This window comes from Medicago truncatula, chromosome 3 (assembly GCF_003473485.1).
Source record: "Medicago truncatula cultivar Jemalong A17 chromosome 3, MtrunA17r5.0-ANR, whole genome shotgun sequence".
NCBI lineage: Eukaryota > Viridiplantae > Streptophyta > Magnoliopsida > Fabales > Fabaceae > Medicago > Medicago truncatula.
Genome location: NC_053044.1, coordinates 25805717 through 25826308, shown reverse-complemented (window position 1 = coordinate 25826308; position 20592 = coordinate 25805717). Strand labels below are relative to the sequence as shown.

At 35.8% G+C, this 20592-nt stretch overlaps 4 protein-coding genes across 7 annotated transcripts; all 4 read left to right on the top strand.

Annotated features, from left to right (window-relative positions):
* Nucleotides 1-448: 448 nt before the first annotated feature.
* On the top strand, nt 449-3942 carry LOC25489071 (disease resistance protein RPM1). 2 transcript variants are annotated; one of them, XM_024779539.2, is made up of 3 exons: nt 449-1392; nt 1474-3357; nt 3679-3942. In XM_024779539.2, the coding sequence occupies exons 1-2, from the start codon at nt 521-523 to the stop codon at nt 3353-3355; spliced, it is 2754 nt and encodes a 917-aa protein (XP_024635307.2). In that variant the 5' UTR covers nt 449-520; the 3' UTR covers nt 3356-3357; nt 3679-3942. The 2 variants fall into 2 exon arrangements, with proteins under 2 accessions (XP_024635307.2, XP_013459959.2); XM_013604505.3 differs by having other exon boundaries at nt 449-3357.
* A 225-nt stretch (nt 3943-4167) lies between these two features.
* Nucleotides 4168-5001, top strand: LOC25489070 (putative disease resistance protein At1g50180). The gene has a single exon (XM_013604504.2). It carries the CDS (start codon nt 4168-4170, stop codon nt 4999-5001), a length of 834 nt encoding a protein of 277 aa, XP_013459958.2.
* Nucleotides 5002-5483: 482 nt separating this feature from the next.
* LOC25489069 (disease resistance protein RPM1) lies at nt 5484-8610 on the top strand. Of its 2 annotated transcripts, none has more exons than XM_039831206.1 (2): nt 5484-6452; nt 8400-8610. In XM_039831206.1, the coding sequence occupies exons 1-2, from the start codon at nt 5650-5652 to the stop codon at nt 8401-8403; spliced, it is 807 nt and encodes a 268-aa protein (XP_039687140.1). In that variant the 5' UTR covers nt 5484-5649; the 3' UTR covers nt 8404-8610. The 2 variants fall into 2 exon arrangements, with proteins under 2 accessions (XP_039687140.1, XP_024635308.1); XM_024779540.2 differs by lacking the exon at nt 8400-8610 and adding an exon at nt 6566-7795.
* A 6452-nt stretch (nt 8611-15062) lies between these two features.
* Nucleotides 15063-18450, top strand: LOC25489068 (disease resistance protein RPM1). Of its 2 annotated transcripts, XM_024778073.2 has the most exons (3): nt 15368-15524; nt 15647-17907; nt 18001-18450. In XM_024778073.2, the coding sequence occupies exons 1-2, from the start codon at nt 15500-15502 to the stop codon at nt 17854-17856; spliced, it is 2235 nt and encodes a 744-aa protein (XP_024633841.1). In that variant the 5' UTR covers nt 15368-15499; the 3' UTR covers nt 17857-17907; nt 18001-18450. The 2 variants fall into 2 exon arrangements, with proteins under 2 accessions (XP_013459956.1, XP_024633841.1); XM_013604502.3 differs by having other exon boundaries at nt 15063-17907.
* The last annotated feature ends 2142 nt before the right edge of the window (nt 18451-20592 follow it).

Genomic DNA, 20592 nt, shown 5'->3' with positions numbered 1-20592 from the left:
ATAAATCAGTTTTTTTAAGAGTTCGTTTTATTTGGAGATTGACGAGGATTCAAATCCGTACAGGTGAGACACTCAAATATCCAAAAGTGAATATCTCTAATATAGATGTCCTTAACGTATTCTCTAATTTTAGGATGACTTATTGTTTATATTCCCACAAGATAATAACCAATTAGTAGCACAAAGTCGTTTTTCTATTAATAAAAAAATGAGTAGGTAATTTGTACATCTAACATTGATGTGCAATATTATTTAATTTATATTATTACAGCTAATTGCCACTAATTGAATAAATTACTTGGTCATGTACGACAAATATTAAAAAGAAAAAAAAAATTACAAATGATGTCAAGGTACTGGATAAATTATTAAACAATGACCAAGAGGGAATCAAAAATTCTAAGTGTTCACACCGTTGGACTTTATGCGATATAAATCACGAAAGGACTAATAGCTTTTTCCTCACCATTCAATCTCACTCACAATACTAGTAGCAAATTAAAATCAAATATACAACAAAATGTGTGACTGTAAAGATGCACTTGCCTGCGCTCGTGATCATTTGCTTCCACTAGCCCGTGATCATTTGCTTCCATTCTTGAAGGAAGCATTCAACATGATTAGGGGTGTCCCAAAAGAAATTGCAGAATTGAAAGATGAACTTGAAAGAATTGAAGTCTTCATCAACGATGCGGATAGAAGGGCTGATGATGTAGAAGACAAGAAAATCAAAGACATGATCAAGCAGCTGATAGAAGCATCTTTTCACATGGAAGATGTCATTGATGATTATATCTTTCTTGAGGAACAACATGCTCCTGATCCTGGTTGTGCTGCTGTTGCTACAAACTGTGTCAAAACTATGGCTTTCCGTCTCCAAATAGCTTACAAGATTCAGAACATCAAATCCCGAATAAGTGAAATAAATGATACAAGAACTGAAAAAGATCATGGCTTCTATATCCAATCTTCATCGGATAAAGCATCAACTAGTTCTGCAACAAACAGAAACGCCTCACTATTTCAGAACCTTCGAGACGCTCCACTTTACATGGTTGAAGCTGATGTTGTAGGATTTGATAAGCCAAGAGACGAATTGATTGATCTTTTGGTAGCGGGAAGAGCAGACCGGACAATTGTCTCCATCTTTGGAATGGGAGGACAAGGAAAAACCACTCTAGCGAAGAAAGTTTTTGACAACCCAAAGGTCGTAAAATACTTTGATTGTCGTGTATGGATTACGGTGTCTCGACCATACAATACAGAAAAAGTGTTGCGAGACATTATGCTCGAGTTTTACAAACAACAAGGGGAAGTTCCTCCTGAGAGTCTCCATCAAATGGATCGAAAGTCATTAGTTGATGAAGTGAGAAACCACTTTCAAGGAAAAAGGTATGTTTTAGTGTTTGATGATGTATGGGAGTCACATTTTTGGTCTGATATTGAATTTGCTATGATTGATAACAAAAATAGTTGTAGGATATTAATCACAACAAGAAAAAAGGATGTTGCAAATGCTTGTAATAAATCTTTTGGTAAAGTGCATAATCTGGAACGTTTATCTGAAAAACAATCTTTGGAATTGTTTCTAAAGAAGGCGCTCCATGGCTTGGACGGCATTTTTCCTGAATATCTTATTGATATATCTTCCAAAATTGTCGAAAAATGCAAAGGATTACCTCTAGCAATTGTAGTCATTGGTGATATTCTATCTCGCACGGATAGAAATTCAATAGAATGGTCGAAGTTTAGTGAAAATATAAATGCAGAGTTAGAGGAATATTCCATGATAAGAAAAATTTTAGGACTTAGTTACCATGATTTGCCATGCTACCTCAAGTCATGTTTCTTGTATTTTGGATTATATCCTGAAGACTATATAGTTCGTTCAAAAACATTGACTCGCCAATGGATTGCTGAAGGGTTCGTGAAAGAAGACAGGGGAAGGACATTTGAAGAGGTTGCAGAAGGATATTTAGTAGAGTTGATCCATAGAAGTTTGGTGCAAGTAGTTTCAACTAGTATTGATGGAAGAGTAAAAAGTTGCCGCGTTCATGATCTAGTGCATGAAATGATCCTTGACAAATTTAAGGATTTAAGTTTTTGCAAGAATATTTTTAAGGGCAAAAATTGGTCTGCTGGAATGATTCGACGTCTATCAATAGCATCCAATTCTGATAATCTAAGGGAAGATATTGAAAGCTCAAGTATTCGATCATTGCTTATTCTCGAACCTCAAACATCAGTTGAATCCTTTGTGAGTAGAATCCCTAGAGCATATAGGCGGTTGAAGGTGCTTGCTTTGATTCATATGGAATTGCTTAATATTCCTAATGATTTTGGTAGCTTGAACCACTTGAAATATTTTGCATCCGCGGTGATTAAAATTAGAAGTTCTAGACTTCCAAAATCCATTGGCATGCTCGTGAACCTAGAGACTTTGGATTTAAAATCTCCAAATATTCAAAATCGTACTGTGCTGAATCAAATGAATTTAAGAGATGTAGGCTTTGAATATTGTAATATGCCCAAGGAGATTTGCAAGCTTAAAAAGCTACGCCATTTTATAGGCTATCAAATGTCTCTGATTCAGTTGAAGGATGGTATTGGAGGCATGACATCCCTACAAACTCTAAATGAGGTTTATTTAGACGATGATGAAGATGAAGATGATAATAGAGTGGTAGAGTTAATAGAAGAGCTAGGAAAGCTAAAGCAGCTTAGGGAATTAAGCTTGGTCGGTGTTAGGAGTAAATATATGAGTGCTATATCTTCCTCAATCAACAAGATGCAACAATTGGAGAAACTAAATATTAGAGGAATCAGATATAACACATTCATTGATATGGATTTGAATTCACCCCCACCAAAGCTTCAACGTGTTAAACTTATAGGGTATTTATTGAAATTGCCTGAGTGGATTTCAAAACTCCAATATCTCGTTAAGTTGAAGGTGACGATTACGAAGGAAGGGAATGATGCAATGAAATTACTCAAAAGTATGCCAAACTTGTTGTCCCTTGAAATCTCCGGTGATTTTAGTGTTGAAAACACATTGGAGAGGTTACATTTTGAAGATGGATGGTTTATGAATTTGAAGAACCTGGCTATTTTTGATTTCTTTAAGTTGAGTCACATCCTTATTGACGAAGGTGCATTGGGTTCTCTGAGAAAGCTCACTTTGAAAGCCATCCCCGAACTGATGATGTTACCAACTGGCATTCAACACTTACACAAGCTTGAAGTTCTCTGTCTTCATTTGATGAGTTATGAACTTAAACAGAGCATTGCTCCTAATGAAGGAAAAGAGCATTGGATATTCAAGCAAGTGCCCTTTGTAGAAATAATATTTTGAAGGTACGCATTCGCTTCCCTACAATTTGAAGAAAAAAATATTTGTAGTAATATTTATTGTTGAGTCATCAAAATACAAACATTATGTGATTTTTAGTAAAATAATTTCTCGACATCTTGTAAAAAAAAAAACGAACAAATTCTTGACTTTTGCCTCTGTTACTTTTCTTATGAATAACTTTTTTATTTATTTATTCTAATTTTACATATGACTCACTTTTGGGCTTTGATCTAAATCTTAAGGGTTACCATTCCATGCCTACATTCAATTGTCTAATCATTGCATTATTGTGTTTTATATTAATAATTTGGTGTGAACTGCAGGTGATGGCCATCAGTGGATTTGAGATTCACATTTCTTCAAGTGAACTTCTAGATCAGCATTGCTTCTTTCTGTTCTTGATTTGGAACTTCCCTTCCTCAATTTAAAAAAAGTGTTATGTATAGTTATTTGTCAGTTTATTCAAGAAAATTGAGTTGTTTAATAATGATGTATAATATATGTTGTGAGATATTTCCTTTGAAATGATTGTAAGAAATTAATATGTTGTGTGAACTTTGCTTCTTCTACTGGCCTTTCTTCCTCCAGAGGTTTGGGTGTTGTTTGTATTGAGTTAGAGTACTCTTTCTACTCTTTTCTATATATGATAACTTTGCCATTTAAAAAACTATTCATTGTTATTATTATTTGAACAATGAAAGGACTTTATGCGATATAAATCATGAAAGGACTAATAGCTTTCTTCATCATTCATCTCACTCACAATGCTAGTAGCAAATTAAAATCAAAGATACAACAAAATGTGTGATAAAATGTGTGACGCTGCATTTTCCTGCGCTTGTGATCATTTGCTTCCACTAGCCCGTGATCACTTGCTTCCACTCTTGAAGGAAGCATTCAACATGATTAGGGGTGTCCCAAAAGAAATTGAAGAATTGAAAGATGAACTTGAAAGAATTGAAGTCTTCATCAACGATGTGGATAGAACAGCTGATGATGTAGAAGACAAGAAAATCAAAGACATGATCAAGCAGCTGATAGAAGCATCTTTTCACATTGAAGATGTCATTGATGATTATATCTTTCTTGAGGAACAACAATCTTCTGATCCTGGATGTGCTACTGGAGCTATTGACTTGGTGAAAACTAAGATTCTTCGTCTCCAAATTGCTGACAAGATTCAGAACATCAAATCCAGAATTAGAGAAATAAAAGAAACAAGTGAAAAAGATCATGGCTTCCACATCCAATCTTCTTCGGATAAACCATCAAGTAGTTCTGCAACAAACAGAAATGCCTCATTATTGCAGAACCTTCGAGACGCTCCATTTTATATGGATGAAGCTGATGTTGTGGGATTTGAAGAGCCAATAGAGAAACTAATTAATTGGCTGGTAGAGGGAAGAGCAGATCGCACAGTTGTCTCCATTATTGGAATGGGAGGACTGGGGAAAACCACTCTAGCCAAGAAAGTTTTTGACAACCGAAAGATCGTTAAACACTACAAGAAATGTTGCATTTTGCCAGGGGCAGAAGCCCTAGCAAAATGCCAAAAGCCGTGGCAAATGGATGTTTGTCAGGGGTTTTGCCAGGAGCTGAATCACCAGCAAATCTGCTTGTCGCAAATGACTCTGCCAGGGCTTTAGCTCCTGGCAAATTCGCTCCTGGCGTAGGCCCTGGCTGAACCCCTGGCAAAGTGTATCTGCATGATTGCAGGCTTTTCTGACGCATTCTAGTCAACACAGACTTTTGCAGATTTGACGAGACTTTTGCAGATTGTGTCAGCATCATATGCCAGGGACTGTGCGAGGGGTTAACCCCTGTCAAATTGTGTACGATTTTTCTTTTAAAAACATTTTTTATTTGTTAAAATAAATCAAAATATTAAAATTTAATAATTAAAATAATTGTAAAAAAGAATTTAAATTTTATTTTTCGAAAATTAATTAATTAAACGTTTTTAAATTGTTTTTTATTTCTTTTTATAAAAATTGTTTTAACAATTAATGGAATTTAAAATAATTTTAACAAACAATTTAAAAGTAGTTAACAATACAAATTAAAGCAACAACACTCATAAAATATTTACTAGCAGTGACTGGATATAAAATTGTATCAAGTACTACCCACCATAAGTATCAAATAGGTAGAAATTGTACTGGGAAGTATAAGAAACTTCCCCAAACATTACAGACCCAGAAATTTATCATAAAGGACACACCAACTTCAATCATCATCATTTGCTTCCACTAGCCCGTGATCACTTGCTTCCACTCTTGAAGGAAGCATTCAACATGATTAGGGGTGTCCCAAAAGAAATTGCAGAATTGAAAGATGAACTTGAAAGAATTGAAGTCTTCATCAACGATGCGGATAGAAGGGCTGATGATGTAGAAGACAAGAAAATCAAAGACATGATCAAGCAGCTGATAGAAGCATCTTTCCACATGGAAGATGTCATTGATGATTATATCTTCCATGAGGAACAACATGCTCCTGATCCTGGATGTGCTGCTGGAGCCGTTGACTTGGTGAAAACTAAGATTCTTCGTCTCCAAATTGCTTACAAGATTCAGAACATCAAATCCCAAATTAGAGAAATAAAAGAAACAAGTGAAAAAGATCATGGCTTCCACATCCAATCTTCTTCGGATAAACCATCAAGTAGTTCTGCTTCTTCGGATAAACCATCAAGTAGTTCTGCAACAAACAGAAACACCTCATTATTCCAGAACCTTCGAGATGCTCCATTGTATTTGGATGAAGCTGATGTTGTGGGCTTTGACGAGCCACGAGACAAATTGATTGATTGGCTGATAGAGGGAAGAGCAGAACGCACAGTTGTCTCTATTGTTGGAATGGGAGGACTGGGGAAAACCACTCTTGCCAAGAAAATTTTTGACAACCGAAAGGTCGTTAAACACTTTGATTGTCATGAATGGATCACGGTGTCTCGACCATACAATATAGAAACATTGTTGAGGGACATTTTGCTCGAGATTTACAAACAACAAGGGAAAGATCCTCCTCAAAGTCTCCATCAAATGGATCGAAAGCCATTAGTTGATGAAGTGAGAAACTACTTGCAAGGAAAAAGGTACGTTTGTAGTGTTTGATGATGTATGGGAGGCACAATTTTGGTATGATATTGAATTTGCTATGATTGATAACAAAAATGGTTGTAAGATATTAATCACAACAAGAAACAAGGATGTTGCAGATGCTTGTAAGAAATCTTTTGGCAAAGTGCATGAGCTGGAACGTTTATCTGAAGAACAGTCTTTGGAATTGTTTAAAAAGAAAGCGTTCCATGACTTGGATGGATTTTGTCCAGAAAATCTTTTTGACATATCTTCCAAAATTGTTGAAAAATGCAAAGGATTACCTCTAGCAATTGTAGTCACCGGTGATATTTTATCTCGCAAAGTTAGAAATCCAATTGAATGGTCTAAGTTTAGTGAAAATATAAATGTAGAGTTAGAGGAATATTCCACAATAAGAAAAAATTTAGGATTTAGTTACCATGATTTACCTTACAACCTCAAGTCATGTTTCTTGTATTTTGGATTCTATCCTGAAGACTATATAGTTCGTTCAAAGGTGTTGACTCGCCAATGGATCGCTGAAGGGTTTGTGAAAGAAGTCAAGGGAAGAACATTGGAAGAGGTTGGAGAAGGATATTTAATAGAGTTGGTCCGTAGAAGTTTGGTGCAAGTAGTTTCAACAAGTATATGGAAGAGTAAAAAGTTGTCGTGTACATGATCTAGTGCATGCAATGATCCTTGAGAAATATGAGGATTTAAGTTTTTGCAAGAATATTATTGAGGACAAGCAATTGTCTTTAACTGGAATGATTTGACGCCTATCAATAGCAACTACTGATAATTTAATGAAAAGTATTGAAAACTCACATGTTCGATCACTGCTTGTTTTCACACCAAATACATCACTTAAATCCTTTGTAAAGACAATCCCTACAAAATATAGGCGGTTGAAGGTGCTTGCTTTGATGCATGAGTATTTACCTGAAATTCCTAATGATTAGGGAAGTTTGAACCACTTGAAATATTTTGAGTTCCTGATGATTGGAGGAAGAGATTTTGGAATTCCAAAATCCATTGGCATGCTCGTGAACCTAGAGACTTTGGATTTAAGACATAGAATGACTGAAAATCGTAATATGCCAAAGGAGATTTGCATGCTTAGAAAGCTACGCCATTTTTTAGGCATTCGTATGTCTTTGATTGAGTTGAAGGATAGTATTGGAGGCATGACATCCCTACAAACTCTAAATAGTGTTTGTTTAGATGATAAGGAAGATGAAAATGATAATAGAGTGGTAGAGCTAATCGAAGATCTAGGAAAGCTAAATCAGCTAAGGGAATTGGTCTTGCTCGGTGTTAGGAGTAAATATATGAGTGCTATATCTTCCTCAATCAATAAGATGCAACAATTGGAGAAACTACAAATTAGTGGAGTCCAATATGACACATTCATTGATCTGGATTAGAAGTCACCCCCACCTAGGCTTCAACGTGTTAAACTCTATGGATATTTTAAGAAATTACCTGAGTGGATTTCAAAACTCCAGAATCTTGTTAAGCTGAGAGTGATGCTTACGAAGCAAGGGAATGATGCAATGAAATTACTCCAAAGTATGCGAAAATTGCTGTCCCTCTATGTCAGTGGTAGTGATGATTATGAAGACAAATTGGAAAGGTTACATTTTCAAGATGGATGGTTTATGAATTTGAAGGAACTAACTATTTTTGGACTTGATAACTTGAGTTACATCGTTATTGACGAAGGTTCATTGGGCTCTCTGAAAAAGCTCAATTTAACCTTCACTACTCAACTCAAGACGTTACCAACTAGCATTCAACACTTTTCTTATGAATATGTTTTTATTTATTCAATTTAATTTTACACATTACTCGATGGCAAGGTTCTAAACCCTCGAAAGGATAATTTTCCAATCCTTATATTAAATTGTGTAATCGTTGCATTATTGTCTTATATATTGATAATTTGGTGTGAACTGCAGGTGATGGTCATCAATGGATTTGAGATTCACATTTCTTCAAGTGGACTTTTATATCAATGTTATTTCTACCTACTTTGTCCTTTTATTCAAGAAAATTGAGTTGTTTATGATGTATAATATATGTTGTGAGATTTTTTCTTTGATGATTGTAATAAGACATTAATATGTTATGAGAGCTTTGCTTGGACAGATAGGATCTGAGTATTGTGCATACTTCTTCTACTTATGTAGTTTTGGTTGTTATTTTTAGAACGGATATAAAATTTCTTTAAAATTCAGTTATTTTTGCCATGTAAAAATGCATTTACATGTTAAAAATTTAGTGAAAATATGACTTTAGAGCTAAACAAGGATTCCCATTTGACTCGGGTAAGAAAAGTTTTAGGTTTTAGCTACAATGATATGCCTTTTTATCTTAAATCATGTGTGTCGTATTTTGGACTATATCCAGAATATTATGAGGTTGAATCAAAGAGATTGATTCGACAATTGATAGCTGAAGGATTTGTGAAAGAAGAAAGGGGAAAAACTTTCGAAGAAGTCACAGAAGGATATTTAACAGAGTGATTATCGAAGTTTGGTGCAAGTATCGTCACTTAGAATTGATGGAAAAATTAAAAGTTGTTCTAATAGAAAAGCTTTTTTCCTCCTTCTCCAAAACACCATCGTCAGCTCACCTAAACGGTGACCTATCGCCGTATTCCAACTTTTGTTGGCCGCATCACTACCATCATTAAATTCCTCTCTCTTTCCTCTACAAAAGCCCGCAATTTATTTCTAGATTGGAGAAGTTTAATTGATGACCACTGTATTGGAAATCATCTCCGCCGCGTCGGGAAAGCTACATGCGCCTGTTTCACTTCCTTTCTTTTTGCTTGGGCAAAAAAATGTTAGAGTTTTTGGTTGAAAGGGATGCTACACATTCATTGGAATCATTATCTTGAATGAGGTAAATCTATAAACTGTGAGAGTTAACTTAAAATCAGAAATCTGGAGTATCGTGCCACGATGGAGAAGCATCACGCCACGATTGTTGAAGCAAGATTCTGAGGAAGCTACTGGAAAAATCGTGCCACGATGAAGCCGTGTCGTGCCACGATGGTCGCGCTGAAGATAAAAATAAAACGTATTTTCAGTTAGATCTGTTTCAGTTTTTTAAGGGTTTACTTTCTGATGACATTCTGTCATTACTCTTTTAGTAGACATTTTTCATGTAATTTTAGGGGTTATTTATTGTAATTCATGGAGTTGCAAGCTACAAAAGAAGAAGAAATTGAAGTTTTCAAGATTGGAAATCGGCCACCGATGAAGAGAAATCGGCCACCGATTTTTGCTGCAATTTTGAGCTTTAGCCTCGTGAAAAATCGGCCACCGATTGAGAAAAATCGGCCACCGATTTGGTACTTTCTGGGCACGCGTTCTGTTGAAATCGGCCACCGATTTTGGAGCACGGTGGCCGATTTTGACCTGCTTATAAATATAAAGAGGCGTTTTCAGATGAAGGGTTGACGAATTTTGAGACCTAAAGGCATATTTTGGAGCAGAGACTTGGAGATCTGGTGGGAAACCATCAAAACTAAGAGTCAATCATCCTTCACATGTATGAATCCTTTTTCTTATGTTAGTTATCTTATACTTTAGCTATGAGTAACTAATTCTTTTGTGGTTAATTCCTGAGATGAATCTGATGTAATCCTATGGGAACCCTAATTTGTTGAACTCCTTTGAACATCAATGAAAGTTTAGTTTTTATTCATATTACTTTGTGCTTAATGCCTTATGTATGTTTATGATAAACTATTAACCCTAGTGTTATGAATATGCATATTGATCATAGAAATTGAATGACCACTAACCCTGGCTTTTAACTCTGAATTAGGTAATAGGTTTAACCTAAGTAATCAAGCTAGAGATAAGATCATTATTAGGTTATGATATAGGGATTAACGTTCGTTTAATACCTCCAATGGTTTCGAATTCACTTAAGAGATTAAGGGGTTGTCACTTGCGGGGAGAATTCTAGGTCAAGAGATTGGATAGAATTACTAAGTTAATCCGTCGTGAAACTAAATAATCATTGATCGTATTTAGGAGTGCAAATTACCATAGGAGAGCTTTGGAGGATTCGAAGGACTTAACCATACTTCTCTCAATTTTCTAAATCCAATTCTTTATTGTTTTTAATCAGTTTATGTTACTAAATCAACTCAACTGCCTAGGGCACCAATATAAATTTATACATCCTTTTTAATAATGAAATCGCTAAGTAGAAGTTAAATACAGTCCTCGTGGAAACGAACTTTTTATTACTTCGATCGAATTTGGTTCACTTGCCAAATATCTATCACTTTCCACTATAAATACAGCCTTGTATCAGATGATAAAGTGTGTAGAAAAACAGGGTTTAGAAACCAACATACAAACTAGGGTTTATGGAGAATTTCTCTTGGCAACAACTCTAGGGTTGGGATTGTTTTGATTCACCTTGAACAAAACACTATTAGGATTGAGTCTCTTGGTCACGGGAAGAGGCTGGGACTTGGGTAGAATTAGGTTTGAAAACTGATTCTTGAAACTCATTATCTCTTTGTAAAGAAACTCATATCATTATAGTGGATCGGAGAACTGCTCTCTCCCCCAGACTAGGTCATCATTAGACCGAACTGGGTAAACAAATATCTTGTGTTCTTTCTCTCTCTCTCTCTCTTCCTTTTATCTCTTGTTGTTTTTGTTTGGATTATTTGCTACCCGCTTCTTTTGATTACTTGGTATTAATTTGCTCCACACATCAAGTTTTTATTGGTGTGGTTTTCTCAACGAATTCACAACAATTGCCGTCCACCGTGGGGCAAAGGTCAAATCAATAACCAGGTATCATGGGTTCGAAGTGGGATATTGAAAATTTTACCGGTAGTAACGACTTCGGGTTGTGGAAGGTAAAGATGAGGGCAATTTTAATTCAACAAAAGTGTGTTGAAGCATTGAAGGGAGAAGCACATATGGCTGCACATCTGACACCTGTTGAGAAGACGGAGATGAATGATAAAGCGGTCAGCGCTATCATTCTGTGTCTTGGGGATAAGGTGTTGATAGAAGTATCAAGGGAGACTACTGCTGTGTCTATGTGGAATAAACTTGATTCATTATACATGACCAAGTCTTTGGCACATAGACAGTGTCTGAAACAACAACTCTACTTTTATCGAATGGTGGAGTCAAAACCTATAATGGAGCAACTGACGGAGTTCAATAAGATTATTGATGATTTGGCGAACATAGATGTTAATCTGGAAGACGAGGATAAAGTCTTACACCTACTGTGTGCTTTACCTAGGTCCTTTGAGAATTTCAAGGATACTATGCTTTATGGCAAAGAGGGCACTATCACTTTGGAGGAAGTTCAAGCAGCTTTGAGAACCAAAGAGTTAACTAAGTTCAAAGAGTTGAAGGTTGATGATAGTGAAAAAGGCTTGAATGTCTCAAGGGGGAGAAGTCAGAACAGAGGAAAAGGGAAAGGCAAGAATTCCAGGTCGAAGGGTGATGGCAATAAAACACAGTACAAATGTTTTATTTGTCATAATCCAGGCCACTTCAAGAAGGATTGTCCGGAGAGAAAGGACAATGGAGGTGGTAATCCATCCGTTCAGATTGAAAGTAAAGATGAGGGTTATGAGAGTGCTGGAGCACTAACTGTGACAAGTTGGGAACCTGAAAAGGGCTGGGTCTTGGACTCTGGGTGCTCTTATCACATCTGTCCGAGAAAGGAATACTTTGAAACGTTAGAGTTGGGAGAAGGTGGAGTAGTTCGCCTTGGCAACAATAAAGCTTGTAAAATTCAAGGTATTGGTACTATCCGTCTCAAAATGTTTGATGATCGTGATTTCCTTTTGAAGGATGTGAGGTATATTCCTGAACTTAGGAGAAATTTAATATCCATAAGCATGTTTGATGGTCTAGGCTATTGCACTAGAATTGAACGTGGTGTGATGAGAATTTCTCATGGTGCATTGGTTATAGCTAAAGGGTCTAAAATACATGGTTTATATATTTTAGAAGGTTCTACCGTAATAGCTCATGCATCGGTTGCTAGTGTTGACACTCTGGACATAACTAAACTATGGCATTTGAGGTTAGGTCATGTCAGTGAGAGGGGTTTGGTTGAGCTAGCTAAACAAGGTTTGCTATGGAATGAAAAATTGAACAAGCTAGATTTCTGTGATAACTGCACATTAGGCAAACAGCACAAGGTGAAGTTTGGAGTGGGCGTACATAAATCTAGTAGGCCTTTTGAGTATGTTCATTCAGATCTTTGGGGTCCAGCATCAGTCAAGACTCATGGGAGAGGTTCATATTTCATGTCTATCATTGATGATTATTCTAGAAGAGTGTGGGTTTACATTCTGAAGAATAAAAGTGATGCCTTTGAAAAATTCAAAGAATGGGATATACTTATAGAAAATCAGATTGGAACTAAACTGAAAGTGTTGAGAACTGACAATGGCCTGGAGTTTGTTTCAGAGCAGTTTAATGAGTTTTGTAGGAAGAAAGGTATAAAGAGGGATAGAACCGTGGCATACACACCTCAACAAAATGGTCTTGCTGAAAGAATGAATAAGACTTTGTTGGAGCGTGTGAGGTGTATGCTGTTGGGAGCTGGATTGTCCAAGAGTTTATGGGGAGAGGCTGTTAGTACTGCAGCATATTTGATTAACAGATGTCAATCAACAGGGATAGATCTCAAAACACCTATGGAGTTTTGGAGTGGGAGACCGGTAGACTACTCTAACTTGAAAGTTTTCGGAGCTTTAGCGTTTGCTCATGTCAGGCAAGACAAACTTGATGCTAGAGCTATGAAGTGTATTTTCATGGGTTATCCTGAAGGTGTGAAAGGTTACAGACTGTGGAAGATGGAACCTGGAGGATCAAAATTTATAATAAGCAGGGATGTTACTTTTGATGAGACCCGAATGGGGATGAAGTGCAAAGACTTGGATATAAGCTCGAAAACGGGGACAGAGAAAATTCAGTTTGAGGTGGAACCTATCACTGATGAAAGGGAAGAGGAGGATCAGACTCCAGTACCTGATGAGAGTGAAGGCCAAGGGATAATTAATCCTGACTATCAGCTAGCAAGAGATAGGGAGACGAGACATATTAATCCACCTGATAGATACGGTTATGTTGACCTTGTTATGCTTTGAATGCGGCTGAAGAATTGCAAGACTCGGAACCAAAGAACTTCAGGGAAGCATTATAAAGCAATGAAAACAAGGACTGGCTGAAGGCAATGAATGAGGAAATGCTTTCATTGGAGAAGAACCAGACTTAGAAACTTGTTTCATTACCTAAGAATCAAAGGGTAGTGGGAAGCAAGTGGGTGTTTAAGAAGAAAGAAGGTATACCAGGGGTCGAAGCACCAAGATGGATGTGAAGACCGCATTTCTACATGGAGAGTTGGAAGAAACTATCTATATGCAACAACCAGAAGGTTTTGTAGAAGACAATACAAAAGTGTGTTTGTTGAAGAAATCTTTGTATGGGTTGAAGCAAAGTCCAAGGCAATGGTATCGTCGGTTTGATGAGTTCCTAGTAAAGGCTGGTTTTGTGAGAAGCAACTATGATAGTTGTGTTTACATGATGAGAAGGAATGAGAAAGTCATTCTCTATCTTCTCCTTTATGTAGATGATATTCTTATGGCAAGTTCTGACAGGCAAGAGATTCAGAAGCTCAAGGAAAGATTGAATGATGAATTTGAGATGAAGGATCTTGGTAATGCAAAGAAGATACTTGGTATGGATATCATAAGGGACCGGAACAAAGGTGAGTTGTTCTTATCTCAGCAAGGGTACTTGAGATTAACAAGACTATCATCAATTCATCAGATTAACAAAACTACACTTAATCTAATTTTATCATACCTTGTTTCAAGTGTAACACCCCACAAAGCGTAACACTTAAGACTATCACATAATATCATCAAATCTGTTTGGATGTTAAAGATGTCAACGATAAAATAGTACATGTAAGTCCAAGATGTTGCAAGCATTACTAGATGAATTACTATTGATCATTAATCAGTAATCAACTATTTAAAAATGAATCAAACATTAAAATCAAAATTAACTTTTTCAAAAAAATCAGTTTCCTGACTGCACCGTAAAAGCTCCCTTAAAAATGAGATAGATATTACATATAAGATAAGATATGTAAGGTATAAAAAAATAATAAATTATAATATTCTATGCTGATGCTAATAAAAACAAAATTCACGCTACAAAGACTACAATATGCATGCATCACAACATGCCATCAATTATAGTGGCCTTAACTGCAACCAGAATTTAACGTTTGATATAGTAATTATGTCGGCAATCTACGACGAAACTCATCACCCTTTTCCTACAAAGACATTCATACCAAGGTCGTCTTTTAAATTTGTTTTTGGACCTCTAATATAACAGAAAATAAAAAATAATGTTCAATTACTTTTATAGGTCCGTTGGATCATATGATTCACAAGAAGCTCTAGTCTAAGAAAATACATAGAAAGTCTCAACTTAAACATCAATGCATACACGTCTTTCTTAAACAATATTGTACAATGACAAAGTCAAATTATATTCCTAGTAGAAGGTGATATATATATATATATATAATAAGTCTTGAGAAATACAATTTTCATATCACCAAAACACAAATCAGAACTTGACTAAAATGGCAGAAATTGCAGTGTCTTTTGCAGTTGACCAATTACTTCCATTGTTAAGGGAAGAAGCCAGTTTGCTCAATGGCATTCACAAAGAATTTGCAGACATTAAAGATGAACTTGAAAGCATCCAAGCCTTCCTTAAGGATGCTGATAGAAGAGCTGCAGGTGAAGAAGATAACACTAGTGAAGGAGTCAAAACATGGGTGAAACAAGTTAGAGAAACAACCTTTCGCATAGAAGACATCATTGATGATTATATGATCCATGTGAGACAACAGCCTCGTAATCTTGGGTGTATGGCTTTACTCCATAATATTAGTCACTTAGTCAAAACTATGATCCCTCGCCATCGAATAGCGTCCAAGATTCAAGGCATTAAGTCATCTGTGCATGGGATCAAGGAAAGAAGTGAAAGGTATGGCTTCCAAATCCAACCTTCTATTGAACAAGGATCAAGCCACTTTAGAGGAAGCCAAAAGGCGAAATGGCATGACCCTCGAATGGCTGCTTTATATATTGATGAATCTGAAATTGTAGGCTTTCAAGAACCCAAAAATAGATTGATTGGATTGTTGGTGGATGGAAGAGAAGAGCGAACTGTCATCTCTGTGGTAGGAATGGGAGGACAAGGAAAATCCACTCTTGCCAAAAAGGTTTTCGACAGCAAAGAGGTCATGGGACACTTCGAATATCGTGTATGGGTCACAGTGTCACAATCATACGATATAGAGGGGTTGCTGAGATACATGTTGAAGGAGATTTACCAACAAAAAGGAGACGACCCTTCTCAAGATATCTCTGAAATGGATCTAGGGTCATTGATTTCTAAGTTGAGAAACCACTTGCAACAAAAGAGGTATGTTTTTGTATTTGATGATGTATGGACCATAGATTTTTGGAATGAAATAGAGCATGTTGTGATTGATAATAAAAATGGGAGTAAGATATTGATTACAACAAGAAGTATGGATGTTGCTATTTATTGTAAAAAATCTTCTTTTATTGAGGTGCATGAACTACAACCTTTAACTGAGGAACAATCTTTTGAGTTGTTCAATAAGAAGGTATTTCGATTTGACTTTGATGGAAGTTGTCCAAAAGATCTAATTGATATATCTTCCGAAATTGCTAGAAAATGCAAGGGTTTACCACTAGCAATTGTAGCCGTTGGTGGTCTTTTATCTACAAAGTTGAAAAATGCATTTGATTGGCGGAGATTTAATGAAAATATGACTTTTAATGAAAATATGACTTTAGAGCTAAAGAAGGATCCCAATTTGATAGGGATTAAAAAAATATTAGGTTTCAGCTATGATGATTTGCCTCTTCATCTTAAATCATGTTTATTGTATTTTGGATTATATCCAGAAGATTATAAAGTTGATTCAAAGAGATTGATTCGGCAATGGATAGCTGAAGGGTTTGTAAAAGAAGAAAGGGGGAATACTTTGGAAGAAGTTGCAGAAGGATACTTAACAGAGTTGATCCATAGAAGTTTGGTGCAAGTATCTTCACTAAGAATCGATGGAAAAACAAAAAGTTGTTGCGTTCATGATCTAATACGTATGATGATACTTGAAAAGTGTGAGGATCTAAGTTTTTGCAAGTATATTAGTGAAGATTGTCATTCATCTTTAAGTGAAGTTACTCGACGCCTATCAATAGCAACCAATTCCAATGATTTTATGGCATGCACTAAAAAAAACTCAAGTGTTCGGTCACTAATGGTTTTCACAGAAAATTTAGACCGATGCTCTCTGAGGAAGTTCTATACAAAATGTAGGCGATTGAAGGTGCTTCATTTTGAAAATGATAATTGGTTTATGGGTGATGAAGATTTGAGAAGTTTGATCCACTTGAAATATTTAAGCTGCAAGAATTCTTCGGGGGATGGATACGTATATCTTTCCAAATCAATTGCCATGCTCCAAAACCTAGAGACCTTGGATCTAAGGGGGGTTAATGTTAGGTTCTATGATATACCAAAGGAGACTAGAATGTTCAGAAAGCTGCGACATTTTTGTGGTTACAAAATCTCTTTGTTTCAATTGAAGGGTTGTATAGGAGGCATGGAATCGCTACAAACGCTAAGTGAGGTGGAAATAGATAGCAATTATGAGGATGGAATAGAGTTAATTAAGGAGTTGGGAAAGTTGAGGCAGTTAAGGAAATTGGGTTTGGTTGGTGTTAGAAGAGAACATGGAAGCGCTTTATCTTCCGTATTGAATGAGCTGCGACACTTGGAGAAACTACGCATTGGGAAAAAATTTGGATACTACTCTGTTTATGTTCATGATGTTATTGATTTTCATTTGGTTTCATCCCCTCCTATGCTTCGAACTCTTAAAACGCGAGCAAAGTTGACGAAGTTTCCAGAATGGATTCCCAAGTTTCAAAATCTGGTTGAATTGATGTTAAGACGCTCCGGTTTAATTGAAGATCCAATAAAGTCGCTTGAAAATCTGCAAAACTTGTTGTCCCTCTCAATCATCAACAATGCTTATGAAGGTGAAAGTTTACATTTTCACGATGGAGGGTTGCAAAATCTAAAGGAACTATATATTAGAGAATCGCCTAACTTGCATTCAATTTTCATCGACAAAGGAGCGCTACATTCTCTAAAAAAGTTCGAGTTATCTAGCATCCCCAACCTCAAGACGGTTCCAGATGGCATCCGACACTTAGAAAAGCTTGAAGTTCTCGATGTTTGGGATATGCCATGTGTAGATATTTATCCTAAACTTTAAGGACTAAGGAGTTTCAAAGCATATGCCATTGAATTTCAAGGAGGGAAAAAGGTGAACACTTTCTTCTGTAGCATTCCTCTTTGTATTTTTAAAACAGTTTTATTGTACTGTGACCTCAAGAGCTATTTTGTTGTTAATCTGTAGGTGGTTGGCTTCTAGTGTGATGTAAAACGAAAAGTGGACTTTTACAACAGGGGGCTGATTATGTTCATGATTTGGAACTTTTGTTCTAGTGAAAAAAAGAATGTGTTGTGGTGTAATTAGTTGTTCTCTGGTGCTGGCCCTTGTTTTTGTAATTATAGTATATACGGTGTTTTCATTTTTAGGTTTTACTTCCTCGGTTCATCTTGAGCTCGGAAAGCCTGTGGTAATATATATCTCATTTTAGTCTCTTTAAAAATAAAAAATAAAAAAGAATGTGTTGTCTGTCTTTAATAATGGTACATGAAACCTCTATGTAATTGATTCAAGATCCTGTGTTTGTGATTTGAGTTGTTTATTATGTATTAAATTTATGTACGCCTAATGTTGAGAGCTTTTTGCTTTCAAGGATTGTAAGACCTTATTTCTCTCTTAAAGTGAAGTTTTATGTAATTTATAATTGGCTTAAACAACTTTTTGAACTGTTATCTTTATTTTGGGGTTCATATTGGCCCCTTTATTAAAATAATGTGCAAATAGGTCTTTTAATTTGTTTAATTGGTATTACATAGGTCTTTTTCATGTGAATTCATGTTTTGAAGTACGAGATCCAAGTGAGTTTCTGTTGGATCCACCCTATGCATCATTGTTCAATGATTTCAGAAAGGAAGAAGATGAGGAACACTCGTGAACTTGACATGTTTGCTCAAATGGAAAAAAAGATTGGTTGAAATCTCTAATTTGGGTCGAAGAAATTGGGGATATGTGGGTTTCAATGAACCTTAATTTTGATTTATAGGGGAATTGGTAAAGTGGAAAGAATGAGATGTTAACTTACATGCCATGTACATTGCATCTTTTTTTAAATAAGGGAACAATATGAATACCGAAATAAAGATAAAGGACCAGAAAGTTGTTTAAGCCTTTATAATTTGTTGTTCTAGTGTGTCTTCCTGATTTATTTAATTGACAGTATTTTTCATATCATTGCTTTGTACTATGTTACAATTTTACAGGTTTAAACATAACCGAAATTTGCATTAAACATACTGACTTGTTATTGGTACTTCACTGGAAAAAAATAACTAAGAAAGTAGGGGTTGGATAGACTACTCACATTAAAATCCAACATAAAATGAGAATCAGGTTTTTCTTAGCAATGACTTCCAAACAATTACTTGAATAAATTGGGATATTGCTTGCTCTAACAAAGAGAAAGGGGGTTGGGGGTTAAGCGGATAAGGAAATTTGATATGGCTCTGGTAGGTAAATGGTGTTGGAGGTTAAAGAAGGGGCGATGTAGTTTATGGTATAGAGTTCTTTCAACCAAATTTGGAAAGGATGGTCTTATGTTGTGTATGGAAGGGGAAGGGAGATCAATTTGGTGGCGTCTTTTTCGCATCTTTTCAACAAAAGACAATTTAAACAAGAGGGGTTGATCCCGGCTACTGCTCAATCCTGCGTGGGAAATTGTGGTAATCTAGACGACACGATCCATCTTTTTCTTCTTTGACCTTTTTCGCCATGGTAGTTCCATACCGTATTTCGGAACACATGACCCAATTTAGTGTTTTGGGTGGTTTATTGAAATCCAAACTTGAGCTTCTTTTTTTGCTGGTTTTCCTTTGGATTATTTGTCAAGAGCGATATAACAGAATATTCAAGAATAAAGATGATACTATTCACCACTTGCTTGACAAAATTAAGCCACATTCTTATGGATGGCCAAAGATGAAACATGTCAACTTTACTTTTAGTTACCACGTGTGGTGGATCAATCCTCTATTATGCTCGTAATTGTTTTTCTTAGCCTTGTTTTTTTGTTTTTGTAATTGTCTGGTTATGTAATTATACTCTTCTCTTTACTTCCTTTAGCACTTCTTATGCAGAAAAATGTTAGTTAATAATATAATTCTATTTTTTTTGGTAGATAAAATAATTCCATTTTATCTTCTTGAAAAAAAATTAAAGACAAATATCTAAATTAGACTTTTAATTTGACCTATGCAACTTGATAGTCCCGCTCTGTTCTTGGTCTGATGTATTGTGAACCCGCCGCTATAGAGGATCCAAATATTCAAGGTATCACATGACATGGAGAGTAAAAATAAATAAAAAAATCACAATATTTATGAAGTATCATGGTCAATTAAAAAGACTGTATTATATACCCTGTGTATTATTATGAGCATCCACGTACATAATTCATTTATTATAAACATTCGAGTAGCACTGGGGGACATTGTGGTCGGTAATATTGACCAACCGTAATGTAACTTTCTTCTCTCTCTTTTATAAGGTTTTTTTTTTTTACATTTATGACATTGTCAACCACAATGTCATCGAAGGGGTAGCACTTGGGTGACACTGAGGTATCAATGTCATGTGACATTGATCAACCACAATGTCAGAAGTGTAAAAAAAAAAAATTATGGTTTTTTCTCTCTCACTTGCAAATTTTTTTATCTTTTTATACACGTGTGACATTGCGGTGGCATCCCCAATGTCACCCAATTGTTTTCCGTCACCCAAGTGCTATCCATTAACATTTTCCACCTATATAATCCCTGTCAATATTATAACCACTCATCACAT